This window comes from Linepithema humile, chromosome 2 (assembly GCF_040581485.1).
Source record: "Linepithema humile isolate Giens D197 chromosome 2, Lhum_UNIL_v1.0, whole genome shotgun sequence".
NCBI classification, from domain to species: domain Eukaryota; kingdom Metazoa; phylum Arthropoda; class Insecta; order Hymenoptera; family Formicidae; genus Linepithema; species Linepithema humile.
Window position 1 is genome coordinate 34,699,906 of NC_090129.1, and position 16,844 is coordinate 34,716,749.

Sequence of the window (16,844 nt, forward strand, 5' to 3'; positions counted from 1 at the left end):
GCTTATTAATTCTCTTGACAAATTGTTGACACTCTGCTAAATTAGCAAGATTTGGGAACATTAATGGAAGCGAGTCCTTTGTGCTCGTATTACGGATTTCTAGATATTATGAGCAAAATAAATAAAGCATTTTATAATCAATTTTCTTTTCTCATATATTTTTTAATTTGGAATCAATTCTGGTTTCGATGAAGAATATATCTGCATTATCTAAAATTTACAGCATTAATAATAATAATATTAAAATATTAAAAATAATTAAAAACAGAAACGCGTAATACTTAAAAACTAGAAAGAAAAATATATTTGTATACAATTACTAATATATAAATGTAAACGTATAAACACAACGAGTAAAATTATTATCTTCTATCGATTCAAATGTTTGGCTCTTTATTTTTCTTAGCTTTATCTTCACTTTGACTAAATTAGAAGCATGTAGTTTTCGATAAGTCTTGAATATTCCTGTTTTCGTTTCTTTATTTTCCTTCTAACAGCTTGAATTGGTATTTGTTGTGAATAATGATCTTTCGCGAAAGTTTCCACCTAAAACAGATTATTTCGACAATATCAATAAATATAATTTTTTCTCGCACTACAGTTTGACAAAATATTATTTGCTGTGCTCAGCAAATCAGATATGTAATGTTTATAACTAATATAGATACTTATAAATTTTATATTAAGAAATCAATAAATGAGTGTGTCAGTAGATTTAAAAAAATATACCATTTTCAAGTTATGTACGGACTGTATATGCGTAATAATTACAATTAATGTTGCAATTGTGTTAACCTGCCTGCAAAAACACAATAACAGATTTAATAAATGTAAAAAAGTTTTTATAATTACCAGAATATATTTATAAAGAAAAGTAACATTACTTAGGTTTTAGATTGTCAAAATTATGTAAGATCATCGTAAACACCGTGTCCTTGTTTGCATGTTTCGCTACAGTGAAAAGAAATATATAAGCCTGCTCATTGGCTTTGAATTCAGTTTTATATTTCTCTAATTTTACGTCTTTCAAGTAATTGTGAATAACAATAGAATTTTCAGAGCAAGCCATAAATTCTAAAATTCTAGTATCTAATGTTTCCTGCCACAAAAGCCACAAAGAATGCAAAGTTTCAACATTCGTCACCATTGATCCTTTGCAGTATATCCATTCTTTCGGCGACAAATCACTGTATTATAAAAAAAATATTTTTTATTACAAATTAACTTATATTTTGTATTTTCATGATAAAATAATGTATCCAGCATAGTACAAAAATGTAAGAAAATTTGATTTTATAAATATCATGGTTTTAAAATAGCTTACATCTTTTGTCCAAGATTTAACATTTTCTGCAATTTTGTCGTAGCTATCTTTCGGCAATCGGAAATATCGAAAATACATGTCCATTTTATCATTTCTTCTCTTAAACATTTAGTAAGATCATTGTCTCCGGATCTTTTATAGTACCCTATGTTTATAACAAGTGCTTCCAACATTCTTATCATGTTTCTCTAAAAATCATTAAAAAATATAAATCTTATATGCATTTTTATACATAAAAGATATAAAATATGTCTTCCATCATTTTCTAAAAATGATTAAATAATATAAAAATATTTATTGTTATTTATGAAAAATATAATGTATGTACGACTGCACATATACACATTTATTTGAATTAAAAAAAAAATTAAAACAAATAAAGATTCTATGCAATAATTAATCAAATATAAAGAATATGAATTAAAGAACCGACTGCGGTTGTTGGGGTAAAGAAGAAATTAAATTTCTTAAATTTTTATAATAAAATTATTGGTTCACATAAGACCTAACGTATTTTTAATACGCAGTGTGTAATGCGTAACTCATTTTCGTAGAAATCTATCATTACCTACCGTTACATCTTTACTATGTTCAATTGGAAAGATGCACATGATGTGTTCGAAAGCTTTAATCATAGGATACCATGCTACATAATCTGTGTCTTGTGTTAGAAAGCTCGTGATATTCCAAAACATCTTGTAACTAATTTGTTTTTGTAATAAGAAGTGATACGCATCATCGATAATTTGAGCACGATTGAGAACATGTATTTCGGTATTTTCGTAATTTAAGTAGTGCGCAAGTTTTTTCCAGTTTTCAAGATCGTAAATGACACGATAATATCCTATTATATAGAAAATAGTTAAAAAAAAAGTTTTTCATCATTAAAGTCTTTTGACGGAATTTATCAAGGAATTATTTTTAATACCATTTTCTTTTTTTATACATTTCTTCACACACACAATTTATTTTTAAATAAAATATTTTAATTTGTATTGAGAAAATATTCTAGATTATTAATTACAAAATTATTTTAAAGCATAATAAATTTATCGTTCAATATTTACCAATTTGTTGTATGTTAACTATGATCCAATCATCTCTGTTAATCCCTTCAATTCTATAACTCTGATTATACGAATTTAACCAAAACAAATTATTGGCCTTTGTAAAATGTAAAGATGAGTTCGTTGTATAAGTCACAGGTATCCAATTTTCTGTATCCTTATCAATTATATCGATAGATTTGACGAAGACTATCTCCACCGCGTTATTCCTGTAATCTCGCGTGACGTTTAGTACAGGATAATATGTTTTCGTTGTCCAAATATCTATTAAATTCTTTATATTCAATTTGTATTTACTATTTCTTGAATTTATAGTACGTTGCATAACGGACCATAAATTATTGTAGTCATTTGTCGTGCCTGAATTATATCTAAAAAAAAAATAAAAAGAATATTTTAAAGTAAATATTGGAAAAATTTTTATTAGTAAATATAAAATTACTATTCATATAAAATGAATTAAATAAAATTCATATAAAATAAATAGTAATTTATATCATGTATTATATGTAATTATTATACACAAAATGTTATATGTGAGATATCTTTTTCCAGATAAGAGAATAGTTTCTTTTTTTATCTAGTTTTATATTAAAATTGGAATAAATTTTTTCTTAGCAAAATTGTCTCTTAATAGAAATCATTATTAATCGCGAAATATACATACATATATTAGTTTAATTATTCAAAGTTTAAAAATAGATTATATTGTTTACATTAACGGAAAGTATATTTTAATTTAAAAAATAGCTTATATATTTTTGGAAAATCTTTAGATAATTGTTATATTATTATAATATTATTACTCACGTGTGTATATATTTGCGGATACCAGTCCAAAATATACCATTAGAAATGAAATGTAACAGACGCCACATTGCAAATGCTGTAACAATTAAAATTATAATGCTTTATTATAGTTTAAATTATACATATATTATATTTATCATAAATTTTATAAAATAAATAAATAATAGTTGTATAACGACAGAATTCATAGCCAAATTTTCTTCAATTTTCTTGTAACATTCGAGAATCTGTGAACAATTATCAATATTTTTTGTTTATATTTATTTAAATTATAAACTATATTTTATTTCTATTTATTTAATTTTACTGTTTATATAATGAGAAAACATAAAAAAAACTTTTTTAAAATTTTTTTTTGTAATATTTACAAATTTACGCACAATTATTACAATATTTGATTATATTTATAATCGTATATATGTAACTTTTAATTATATGCATATTTACTTTAACTTACATTTCATGTTATGTAAAGAAGACAAGAGTAATTTATTTTTAGTAATGTTTGTGTTGATCGAAAGTAAAGGATTTACATAAGAAGGAATGACGAAACGGAAAAATTCTTGCATTTGGACAACAATTAAATCCATCATGTGACCATTTCGTCGTATCTGAAAAATTCAATATGATCAAATGAATATTTAGTTGAAAAGTGTATTTGCGACATATAATTTGTGTTGTTGATTGCTACTATTAAACTTTTCATTGTTTGTCATAAAGTTTCAAAATGTAATATATAGTAAAAATATAGGTAATACCTTATCCAAGATAAACGTTCCTAAAAACATAGTAAAACTATTTTTTGACCAAAGAATCGCATCAATATAACAAAGAGATGCCATTTGATGCGCTATAAGATGTGCAATTTGTATTTTGCGCATAGCGGAATCTAATTTTTTATTGTAAATAATAGACGTATCTCTAAAAATTATTTTCAAGAGTAAAATATAAATATTATAAATATTAAGTATAAATATATTTTAAAAACTGTTTTACTATAAGAAAGATACTATAAGAAATATTCAAACAATTTTGTGTTCTTATTTCGTCTATAAAATAACGTGGAACAATAACTGTTCACTTACATAATCGTACATAGAATATGAAACACAAAGAATTTGGCATATTTTTACATAACTAATGACACAAATGAAAAAAGTACATAAGAATTCAAAAGAGAATTTCAATGAATCTTAATATCATTGATGCAATAAAACAGATTCTGTAGCAATTGCTTTATTTGTAAAACACGCAGTTATTTTGTATGTTTTTAATAGTGAAATCTATATTAATATTAATTAATTAATTTAAAGAATAATTATTTTAATGTTATATTTAAAATAGAGGCAAGAATAATTCTATGTGCAATAATGCAAGTAACATTGTATGAATTTTGTTTCTTAATTAACATGCTGACACAAATATGTTTATTTCTTAATTTTAAAATGTTATTAATATTCTTATATCCTTATCTTAATTTTAATAATTTGTATTACCTTTGCAGAATGAGTCCCCAAGTCTGATTGTCAGACGTGGGGACATTGTGATTAAAATCCTTGATTACAACGTAATCCATTTTTGGTACTTTCATAACATTTCTTTTTATCAAATATCGTGCGATCCTTTTAACATTGGTTTTCGCAATTTGTACAAGTTTTGTCATGTTTTTTCTGCACCAAAATTTGATGTTTGATGATAAAGCAATATTAGAGAATGTAGTTATTACAATCGTCAAATGTTTAGCGAACATGTAAGGTGATTGTTTAAAGCATGTCCACATGTAATTTTTGTCTTTATATTTTGTTAGCACAGGCATATTCGATAAAACTGTGTAATTTTGCTCATGCTTAATGGAAATATTAAAAGAGGCTTTGAATCCTTGCTTTTCCAGCTTGCTTGAAATAGTTGTCGGCCACGGAAGTAGTTGTCGGAATCTCATTATCTTAATACCTGTCGCGGCCACTCTGTTACATTTCAACGATCTTCTTTAGATAATAATTAATTTTTAATCATAATAAAATTAAAAACAATATAATTTAAAAAATTTTTAAATAATTTATAATAATATATACATTTTGATTGCAACGATTTTTAGTATTAATACTTTTACATCTAACAATCGATAAATATTATGCACAATATTGAATGTACTTCTCAATAATACTTTCTTAAATTTTATATATTTTATATAATTCGCAATTGTAGGCATATTGTAATATTAGCAAATATTGTGAAATTGTTTCTTTTTTGTAAAGCATAATAATAGATAAATATTCGTTATATTATAATAATATAACAATGTATTTTTGACACTTTTAACTTACACTTGATCTCCATTTGCGCCTACGTGATATTTGTCAAAGTTCTTTGAATCAAACATGATATGTATATATGTCATCTTTAAAATATATGTACCAGGTAATAATATAAAATTTTTATATTGAGATTGATATGTCTTGCTAAAATCAAGAAAAATAGTGTGGTTTTTATAAACCACATATTTTGGTATGTAAACCTTCTCATTCTTGTCAATTAAAAAAATTTTATGTATACCATTAGTCGACAATCGTATAGTTATATTTGAGATTTTACGATCAATACGAATGGTGGAATTATGTTCACGGGTAAAAATATTTCTTTTGATGTAAAGTCTTATTTTGATATCATAATGTAACGGTTTTATATAATCTGACTGATAACGATTAATTGCAAAGTCATTTTTTATAGCAGTAGAAAGAACTATCATAGCGATTAATAATAATCCGCCATTTAATAAAACGTTTTCAAACGCCATATTAATTTTTATTCAATGTATCTGCAAAAAAAATTTTTTTTTTTAGAAATGACACAAATGTATCCAACATGCAGTTCTAAATTTTTATATATTAAAACAAAACAAACGTATAAAAAAAAATTACAGTGAATACGCTCATAAATACATAATAATAGAAAAGTGCAGAATATATAAAAAATTCAAATAATTCCGATAAATGCAATTTTAAGTTTATTGAAAGGCAAAATATATTTTATCAAGTAATTAGATTTTAAATGTAATAGAGTTTCTCTTCTTACTGATAAGCACGCATAAAATATATTTTTAATTATTTTTTAAATGTATTTTGGATGTAAATTCTGTACATCAGAGATGGAAATTAGTTGCAACTTTCGGCTCGATTTTCTGATTGACGCTTTCTGCCTCCTCCTTGCCACTCACATGCTAGCAACGAGTCGCCAACGCGCGTAATTAAGATGCATAATATTCAGCTTCAGAAATGTCCATATCACAAATGCAACAAGATAATAAATATGCAATAAATATAGATTTCCACATCACTTGTGAGGTATTATTGTTGCAGAATGCGTCAATAATAGTACCTCACAGGTGATGTGGAAATTTATTGTCCCATATTTATTATCTTGTTGCATTTGTGATATGGACATTCCTGAGGCTGATTGTGAGTATCACGCATCTTAGTTACGGGCGTTGTTATAGCGCGTTTGGTGACTCGTTGCTAGCATGCAAGCGGCAAGAAGGGAACAGTTAGGCGTCAATCAGAAAATCGAGTCGAAAGTTGCAACTAATTCCCATCTCTGCTATACATACTTATATGTATATATGCGTACTATTATGTAAATGATCCAATGGAAATATTTTACATTCGAATTAGATTAAAATTACACATAAACGGATATTTTTTTTCATATTTGTTGTAGCATATATATTTTTTTGAAATAAAGATCAATGTGTTTAAATTTTGTTGTTGTTTGTCTTAGAAAATATGCTTAGACGTACTAACATTATTTTATTCCAAATCATATTAAATTAAAAGCTTTAACTGATAATCATAGAAGTAATATATTTTTAATCGGTTTAGGATAACTATTAAAATAATCTTTACACAAATACAGTTAATAATTTATCAGTTATTAATCGTTTTATATCTGGTCATACAGTATAAAGAGAAAAAAGAAACACATTGAGAGAAGCACTAATAATGTCGGTAATTCTAAGACACGTGCCTTTGAGAAAATAAAAAAAGTTATACTTGTCATGGTGTATACATTTTTCTACATTTTCAAACAGAAATATTTCACGTTTATAGTTACTAACCTCTACATATTAAAATCGTGTATCAATCAGAATACAGTAATTTGTAACAGTTAACAATTTCGAAAAAGAATAATACAATTAACACAACTTTAAATCGTGAATGCTAAACACTAACTTAACGGTGATCTTATCATTTCGAGATGTCACCGAACACTGAGATAGATTGTTAGTTGATACAATACTGTGATGATACGTACTGTGTAAACAGCTTTCAATAAGTAACTGAATAAGACACGCTTTACTTGTTAGAGAAGCAAACGGGTTTTGGTATATTATTAGTTACAAACTCGAGCAGTTTGTAAAAGAATTTTATAAAAATAAATAAATCGGATTATAATAATTGGATAATAATAAGATAGTGTAAGAGTTAAAAATTGAGTATAAACTTCAAAGGAAAATTAAATAAATACATGCATTTGGCAAATACATTATTTGAATAAAGAAATATACGTCTTTCTGTAAATCAAATATATTGTCTTAATACTTTTTACGTTTTTGATTTTATAAGAAAATCATAGATACAGTAAAATAACAGATACAGTAAAGACATGTCACGAATTAAACAATTATACAAATTTATAATATGTATACTTATATAGGTATATGTTTTATCTATCTATACTTATAAAAATAAAGAAGAAAAAATCTAAATCGTGTTCCTGTTCATTCCTGTTTATCCTTAAATACAAAATTAAGAATTTTGTGACTGTTTTATGACTAATTCGATCACATTTTTATTTGCGATACATTGCGATCAAAACTGCTATTTGCATAAATCACATGCATTTTATTAATATTTTTTTATTATAATTGATTAAACACCGCAGTTTTGATTCTTGTTGTAGTTGTCCAATAATTCTAATTATTGGACTCTCCAAGATAATTCTTGCACTCCGGACAATAATGCTTCTGCACTTTGCAACTGTCTATACAATAAGGACACGGTGCGAAACAACAGAGTCTGAAAATAATGAGAATGTAAGAATAGAACTGACCGAGTTTTTTACTATATTAATTCTCGAAATATTTTAATTTAAAGCATGTTTAATATAAAATGTAATGGTAAGCTAAAAAATGTGGTTTTAATTAAACGTATTATTAATTGAATATTTTTCTATGCAAACGAATAATAAGCACGTGTATTTAGTAGCGCTGCGATGCCATAATTGTCATTACTTATATATTTATAAAGAAAATCAACATTTTTTATTTGCTCAAAATCTTACCCAAATACACAAAGAAGTAGCGCAAACATGTGCGTTTTTGAGTTTGGTCCTGATTCTACGCTGGTCATAATGTTGGCACGGCAATGTGGACAAATTAAATGCTGTGATTCCGAGCCGAAAACTGTCGGCATAATGATCAAATCTACAATTAAATTAATAAAATTTTTGGCATATAATATACACTTTTTATAAAATTTAGAATTAATTTTTAATTATTTTATGTGACAGCATAGCTCGTCATATTCTCCTCCACTCCTTCATTAACCCGGATTTTATATTTACTTTGTTGTGGGACAGGTTGTGGCTGTGGCATTTCTTGCGGCGGCGGTTGCGGATAAGGATATGGTGGTGATGTGTAACTGGGCGGATCCATTTTGCTCATTATCGACGCTGTTATCGTGACTAAAATTTAACTGTAAAAAATAGAAAAGAAATTTTAAATTGATGTGTCGTGTTAAGAATTTGGGTCACATGTTAAAACATTGGCATAACTGTAAAAATTTCATAGATTGCGTTAATATTTGTTTTCAATGTTCATGCAAAATCTACGGAGAATTCTTCACTTCATTTAAGACTGAATTTTAAATTTTATATTGAACATTGCGTATTGCAGCACTTGTTAAGACGTTTGACGAAGAAGAAACTTTGTCAGTCCAATCCAATTTTTTATATATACGAACAAAGATAAATTTGAAACAACCAATTAAAAATTGCTATAAACTTTGAGCTCAAAATCATTGACACATACAAATATACATATATCTTACCACCTGATAAAATGCACTCTTACAGGAAAACACTGTCGATAGAAACTGATACGGATATTTTTTGGATTAAGAACACTCAAAAATGATCTCTCAATGATATAGGTGTATCTTTATCGATTTTATGCGCATATTCTAAATAAATTAAAGTGTTTTTCAAAGTAGATAATTTTAAAGAAAGAATAATTTCTACATAAAATTAATTAATTAATTTTCTATTAATACATTTGATATTTTCTTTGCAAAACTGATAGTTTCTAAGTAGCATAATGCTTGTTAATATTCAATATCGATGTTATTACATTTGCACACATGTATGTACATGTATACGTTTATATATAATAATATCTCGCTGAGTTATCATCTTTATCACAATTTGCGGAATCTGTAACGTATTTTACATTCAATAACTTCATGATCCTCTTTCGACGGAATACTTTTAATCAGATTTTAATGATTAAGAGATAAATGATTAAGAGAAAATGTACTACTTGTTATATAAAAAATTTATTTAAAAAGTAAACTAAGTTAACAAAAACCAACAGGTAGTTATCACTGCGCGATACAATGGCTATAGGTTTATATTAATATACATATAGCTAAAAAAATTATTAAAACTTATAATTTTTAAATTTAAGGTAAATATATTTTTCACTTGAAGTCTTATCAATGGACATAAAAAACGTAGAAATGATTACGTGAATCGCATATATCAGTGTATTGCAAAATCGACGATATCTGTAGGTTATCGATTATCATTCTCATTTTTTCAGTAATTACTGAAAAAATAAGACATTGAATAACAATAATTGCATTTTGGTGCTTATCAATGGTGTCTTTTTGTCTTTTAGTACGTATTGAAAAAGACAATTTTTGTTTCAAACAGCTAATAAAATTCAAAATGCTATTGTCAGGACATAATAATATTTGTATTTTGGCTCTTGTCAACCGTTTTCAATAATTTTGAATTTTCAATACGAGAGAGCCTGTTCTAGTATTTTAATAAAATTGATATTAATAATGATTAGGGAGCGGATGTTTGTGCACGATCCCGTATCGCGCGCAGAGAACCGCTGCGTGCGAGTAAGTCGAGTACTCGCTGAGGTAGCATTTCTCGAGAAAACCCGATTATCAATTCATCTGAATTCAATGGGTGCGTTCGGGGAGCGCGCTATCAGCGCTATTGTGTCATTCTATCCTTGTTTTATGTCTAATGAGCAATAAAGATAGAATGACGCAAATAGCGCTAATAGCGTCTCCCCGAACGCACCTAATATATCTATCGTGTATAATGTGTATACTCGACTCACTCGCACGCAGCGGTTCTCTGCGCGCGATACGGGATCGTGCACGAACATCCGCTCCCTAATAATGATTATGTTTGTTTTAATTTCCTAATTTTTCTGAGGATTTTTTTTGACATCCTAATCTAGCATTTAAATGCATCATTAAAATAAAGCTCAAGTAAGAGCTTTTTTATTAATAAAACTATGAATGAAATGCATTGTTCAATCACGTATTTATTGTGAAGAAATTTAAATGTCTCGAAAGAGAAGCGTAGGCGGAACATGATTCTACGCAATGTATTCAATATGTACGCGCTTATTAGATACGTAACACGAGTGATTCACACGTTTGCACAAATTTCAATGCTCTATTAATACCGTATCAGTGGATATCGATAACGTAAGCCGAACGATTACGTCATCATACCTCGTATTTAGTAGAATATTACTATCAGGCGTAAAAAAAATGATCATAAGCATTAATGTGTCTTAATTTAGTAAAATAAATAAACAATTGGTAAAAATATTATTTAATAAAGTTATTGATTAATAAATATTAATTGTAATTGGTAAAACTATTGTTGCAAAAATCTAATAGGTATTTTTTATATATCGAATATGTGCTAAATAAAAATTAAAAAAACCCTCTGGCACTCTAAAAATGAAAAAAGTTCGATCTTTCGTGTATGATCATTGAATCCATTATTTTCCATCTGCATGCGATGTGGGAATAAAGTTAAACACATCTAACATACGTTTGATTCAAGGTGAACGCAACATCTAATGTTAGGTGAAATATTCATTAAAAGTCTTAAAGATTTGCAGAAAGAAAATTGTTTTAAATTTCGTATCTTTGTCTGTACTTTCGTAAAATTCATATCACGAGCATACGCCAAACGTGTCCTTCGAAAAATCGATTTTATCATGGTCGAGTGAAATAACCACTCTACATGCCTCACTTTTAGTAAACTATCGGCCACGAGATAACCGATAAGAAACACCTATCACGCCTCTCTTTGCGTTAATAGCATGACAATCAATATTATTGTACTTTCACTTTCTATCTTTTGTTTCCGTTATCTTCTACCTTTTACATTTCTCCTAAATCTTATTAAGTAAATTTCTTCTCAATCACAACGTTTATGGATTCTTTTTTAACCAGCACATCACGTTTTATCGTGCTATTCAAATTGCGGCAATAAAGATTATCAAGAATGACGACATTGACTACGTATATAAATTCGTCGACACCAAATCAATTATTCAGAATTCACAAACAGAAGAAGTTTTCTATTTAAATTTATTAAATTTATTTTCCGTTTTAACAAAATTGATTTAAAAAAAATATCAGAGCTATACGCTATTGCAAGTCACAATCTCAAGTACGCCTTGATAGAAAATTAAAATGTCAATCATTTATGTTTTATAAAAATTAACTATTTATAGAATTTTAATTTTCTTATAGTGACTCAATTTTTAACCGAAATCTTGATTATAAAACTTATGATTTATTTTCACTCTAAGATGCAATCTCCATTTTAATGGTTTTTTTTTTCAAACACAAACTATTCTTTCGCGATAAAAGTCAAAGTTTTTTTCTTTATTTAAAGAACAAAATTGTCTGATTGCTCGCAAAATTACGCACTATAAGGCTCTTGGTCTGTTGACAGTTGCACGTACCTGTTGCGCTTGTGTTTAGAGAACGTTTATTAGAGGACGCCAACACGCGGATGGTAATCACGGTGCGACGGCAAACTCAGACTATTACGGTTTGCTCCACGTACACGCGCACTTTGTTGATTCTGGATTCCTCGAGTGCGACCGAGTGAAATATGAATCGCGTGAACTTACACGGGTGGGAGAAACACAGTGACGAGTGACAAGCCGACGCCAGCGCTGCTGAAGCAAATAATCGGTGACAAGACAGTTAAAAAAAAAAATTGGGGCACTATACAAAATAGCAACGCATTGTAAATAACTGACATCTTCTACAGGGAAACAAAAAAAATTATTTATATATATTGCAAGTAACAAAAAAGAAAAAAGAAAAAGTGCAGTAAGATTTAAAGATTATTCATGTTTCTCAGTTCTAATTGAACTGAATAATTTGTTGCTTGGAAATTAATGTAATAAATCAAATATCCAAAAATTATACAATTATGTCATTCAATTCGCAGTTTTTTTTAAACACTAATCTCAATTCCAGGATATTACAAATTCACGGAACCGCAATGTCTGTGGAAGTATGTCTTAATGTCTCTTGTGGAATTACCGATGACGAATTATTTGTCCGCAACTTGTACAAGTGCAAAGAGATAACGCAGTGATAAGATAGTGTTCTTAACAGAAACGGAGAATTATTGTAATCTATTTTAAAAATTATTAAAGTGTTATGTGTAACAGATAATAGCGAACAATAAAAATAACAATGAGAATAAGATTAAAATCCTTTTTAAATGTCAATTTAAAAAATCGTAATTCCAATCTTATCTTTATCTTGTTCATGTATATTTCTGACTACAATGTTTTGTGGAATCAGTAGCAAATTCTTCTTTTCGCATTAATTCTTCTTATTATGTTATATCTAAAAGAATAGAATTAAATTAAAACCAATATTAAATTATATAAACAATAATTATATCAACAAACATATTAAATTATAAAAATATTTCACACGTTTTATATTTCAAATATATTTTTAATATCCAGGAAAACAGAAAATGGTAAATACATTGTGCGTACATAATTATAAATATAGAGAACATAGCAGACAATATAAAAATGAATAAAGTTCCTTAATCTTTACTTGTTTCCTCTTCTTACATTCATACATATTATTATCTGTACTGTACAGACTGTACATTTGAACATCTAAACGCATGTGCTTTTAGTGTAATGCTTTATTTGTGCAAGAAATTTCTTTCATTTTTCGAAAAAAATCTTGCTGTTTGCCCACCCGAAGTTTTCATTATCTTTGTCATCGATAAACTGCAAACTTACTGTAAAAATAAATGTTTCAAAGTTTATCGATGCAAAGAATTAAAAAGAATACAAAATTTGTAGAAAATTGTTCAATCTTGCCTAACCAAAAATCCTATCTAATAAAAAATCCTATCTAACAAAATAATTCTATCTATAAAATCCTACCTAATAGAAGATCTAAATACTTCAAAATTCGTATAAATTGAATGAGCTGAGAAACACGGATAAAAATAACAATGTAATGATTTAACAAGCAACGATTTAATTTTAAAAGTTATCGATTTAATTTCACATTATACGCACTTCCGTGTGCACATCTCTCACTTGAGAGAATTCCGAAGATAACCACCTTGGTGTTTTTCATGTTTTTGCTTAGCGCAAAACTCAGTTCAGTTACCGATTTGCATCGAAAATCCGAGAGCGACTGTCTCGACGTTTTTCACAAGACGCATAGGGCAGAGCTCGGCTCAGTTTCCGCTATTTGCGTCCGCAATTTGTGTTAATAGTCGACAATTATTCAATGATCGATCGTATCAACGTTATTTCAAGATTCGTGCTTGACCATCATCGACGGGACCGCGAATTTCGAATTTCCGTGCTCGACCATGAAATAAATTAAGCCAGAGATGGGAATTAGTTGCAACTTTCGGCTCGATTTCCTGATTGACGCCTCCTGCTCCCTCCTTGCCGCTCGCATGCTAACAACAAGTCATCAAACGCACTAACAACGCCCATAAGTAAGGTGCGCGATACTCAATCTCAGAAATGTCCAAATCACAAATGCAACAAGATAATAAATATGGGATAAATATAGATTTCCACATTACCTGTGAGATACTATTGTTGAAGTACGCGTTAATAATTGTCTCATATTTATTATCTTGTTGCATTTGTGATATGGACATTCCTGAGGCTGAGTATCGCGCACCTTAGTTACGGGCGTTGTTAACGCGCTTGGTGACTCGTTATTAGAATGCGAGCGGCAAGGAGGGGACAGTGGGCGTCAATCAGAAAATCGAATCAAAAGTTGCAACTAATTCCCATCTCTGAATTAAGCCATGGAACCACGGATGTATGGATAAACTAGGGAAGATTATGAAGAAATTCGCATATAGCAAAAATATATTGTTGATTTAAAAGCTTTTAATCGCAAATGTACGCTGTTCCATTAAATAAATTATCTTAAATGTAATATTAATTTTTATTTTATGTTTCTGTGAAACATACTGAATAAAAATGAACTTATAAATATGTAAGAATTATTTTTTATTTTGTCATAAAAAAGTCTACACATGTTCCGAATAACCCAATATATCTAACTTGGTCTGATTAGTTATTCATAAATATATATACATATATATATATTTTATGAACATATCATGGAAGAATATAAATAAAAATTTAAATATATTTATATTTATATTTATATAAAACTGATATTTTATATGAAAATTTGTATATTCTATAGACTTATTTTATTTATTTTTTCTTCTTCATATATAGTTTTTAAATAATACAGCAATAAATTTGAGAATTTGAAAACTGAGAATAAAATAAATGTGTAATTAATTATGTATATAAATAATAGAATCTATCATATTAAAATTCGTATCTTTATGTGTTCATATTTCATATTCAAGTATGCATTGTAATATTACCAAGACTAAATATATTGAGCAACTAATCTAAGTTCTAATCTATCCATTTTAAAACAATTGATTTATGAAATGATGTATTTTAATTTGATATTATTGATACAATAATACTTGTATTGTATTGTATGATCTGCTTTTTATTGTGTATTAAAATTTATCATATTCTATTAAATTCATGTATATGAGAGTAAGAAAAAAGTGAAGAGACTAATGTATTAACAATCAGAAATATACATAAAACATGCGATAAATACTAAGTTTACTAGAATAAGAAATAACTTTTCTTGCAAAAATTAATGTTTTTACAATTCAAAATACTTAAAAAATTCACGGAAGCACAAGACTTTTAAACAGTCAGTATTATATTAAATTAAAATGCAAATTCACTCACCGCACGATGCGCAGCAACGGAGTTGCTGTTTTGTTGTACTGCAAAGTTAATCTGTAACATACAAAAATAAACTTGGATTAGAAGTGCGTTTAAAATAATTAATACTTGAGAAATATTAATTGCACACAATAATTATATTATTTTAATTTTATCTATGCAATTATCTAAACAAAGAAATATCAAAAAAATGTTTAATTAATAATTTAAAAATTTAAGTAATTTTTAAAAATTAATGCAAAAATTCAAAGTAACTTCCCGATCGGTCCAATAAATATAAATATTTAAAAAATTTTATGTTTGCTACATTCCATATTATTTTATCTGCAACATTATGCAAAAAATATATAACAAATGAATGATTATGATTACTCACTCTTACGTTGCTCCGTTGGCGCCCGATGCTTCACCTGAGCCTCCTCCTCCTCTGAGTGGTCTTCAAGAAATTCACTCGCGTCGCGACGCACGCCTTGAACGCGTTTTAAATACAAAAGTCGCGCGACCCTTTAAACGACACTCCCGATTTTTATTACGACGCATTTTATTACAACGATCACACGATATTTTACACACTCCCGACGCGATTTTGTCGTATGAGGACAAAAGTACAAGTCGAATATCGCTTGTCACACGGAATACGCGTTCGACACTCTGCGCCGAACAGTATGTACGCAACAGGTAATGATGGAAAAAGGGGAGAAAAGCGGAAAACTGTAAGGGAAAGTAGTAACGATAGTGGGGGGAGGGATAACTCGATGCGTGAACCCGTACGAGTGCCGCCGTGCGACTGGTAGGGGACAAAATACCGCAGGATATTTAAAGGACTTGCGCAGACTTAAAAGGTAACATGCGCAGAAAAGATACATGGGTAATGCGAAGTAAGAATAACTTATGATAGCAGGATAGAAAGAGATAATGAAAAAATAAAATGCGTAAACAGCGTGACCAAAACAACCCCTAAACGCTACGGTAAGCCTTGCTCTCTCTACATAAACACAACATAAAATATTTTTCACGTTACAAAATTCATTACAAAATAATTTTAATTTCGACAAATAAATTACTATTGTAATCTTAAATTCATATCGTTACTTCTTCAGATAAAAAATATTAACGCAACGAATTCAATATACGCAATATTTAAAATTAATCTTTGCGGTACAAAGTAAATTTTTGCAATGTAACAGTAGAAAAAAAAATTGCAAAATTAATATATTAAGTAATATTTCTA

At 28.0% G+C, this 16,844-nt stretch overlaps 2 protein-coding genes and 1 long non-coding RNA gene across 5 annotated transcripts; 1 reads left to right on the forward strand and 2 right to left on the reverse strand.

The window, feature by feature from the left end:
• Nucleotides 1-99: 99 nt before the first annotated feature.
• Nucleotides 100-7,567, reverse strand: LOC105671162 (aminopeptidase N-like). Of its 2 annotated transcripts, XM_067349082.1 has the most exons (13): nt 7,313-7,567; nt 5,755-6,016; nt 5,526-5,660; nt 4,698-5,165; nt 3,960-4,122; nt 3,659-3,812; nt 3,202-3,277; nt 2,392-2,762; nt 1,897-2,168; nt 1,325-1,512; nt 885-1,187; nt 730-799; nt 100-546 (listed from the first exon to the last, which is right to left on the reverse strand). In XM_067349082.1, the coding sequence occupies exons 3-13, from the start codon at nt 5,597-5,599 to the stop codon at nt 424-426; spliced, it is 2,262 nt and encodes a 753-aa protein (XP_067205183.1). In that variant the 5' UTR covers nt 5,600-5,660; nt 5,755-6,016; nt 7,313-7,567; the 3' UTR covers nt 100-423. The 2 variants fall into 2 exon arrangements, with proteins under 2 accessions (XP_067205183.1, XP_012220522.2); XM_012365099.2 differs by having other exon boundaries at nt 5,526-6,016.
• A 198-nt stretch (nt 7,568-7,765) lies between these two features.
• LOC105671174 (lipopolysaccharide-induced tumor necrosis factor-alpha factor homolog) lies at nt 7,766-16,315 on the reverse strand. 2 transcript variants are annotated; one of them, XM_012365116.2, is made up of 5 exons: nt 15,990-16,315; nt 15,617-15,667; nt 8,821-8,951; nt 8,539-8,680; nt 7,766-8,273 (listed from the first exon to the last, which is right to left on the reverse strand). In XM_012365116.2, the coding sequence occupies exons 3-5, from the start codon at nt 8,918-8,920 to the stop codon at nt 8,171-8,173; spliced, it is 345 nt and encodes a 114-aa protein (XP_012220539.1). In that variant the 5' UTR covers nt 8,921-8,951; nt 15,617-15,667; nt 15,990-16,315; the 3' UTR covers nt 7,766-8,170. The 2 variants fall into 2 exon arrangements, with proteins under 2 accessions (XP_012220539.1, XP_012220538.1); XM_012365115.2 differs by lacking the exons at nt 15,617-15,667; nt 15,990-16,315 and adding an exon at nt 12,269-12,418.
• LOC136997798 (uncharacterized) lies at nt 12,582-13,393 on the forward strand. Its single transcript, XR_010888442.1, has 2 exons — nt 12,582-12,714; nt 12,795-13,393. It is a non-coding gene; the product is annotated as an uncharacterized lncRNA (long non-coding RNA).
• Nucleotides 16,316-16,844: the final 529 nt, after the last annotated feature.

Coding starts and splice junctions, on each gene's coding strand:
- LOC105671162 (XM_012365099.2), bottom strand. CDS start 5,995: ATGGCGTTTGAAAACGTTTTATTAAATGGCGGATTATTATTAATCGCT. Junction 3,278..3,658: donor TTCTTTACATAACATGAAAT/GTAAGTTAAAGT, acceptor TAATTGTTACAG/CATTTGCAATGTGGCGTCTG. Junction 800..884: donor TTTGACAATCTAAAACCTAA/GTAATGTTACTT, acceptor GTGTTTTTGCAG/GCAGGTTAACACAATTGCAA.
- LOC105671174 (XM_012365116.2), bottom strand. CDS start 8,920: ATGAGCAAAATGGATCCGCCCAGTTACACATCACCACCATATCCTTAT. Junction 8,681..8,820: donor ACAACCTGTCCCACAACAAA/GTAAATATAAAA, acceptor ATTTAATTGTAG/ATTTGATCATTATGCCGACA. Junction 8,274..8,538: donor CTACTTCTTTGTGTATTTGG/GTAAGATTTTGA, acceptor CATTATTTTCAG/ACTCTGTTGTTTCGCACCGT.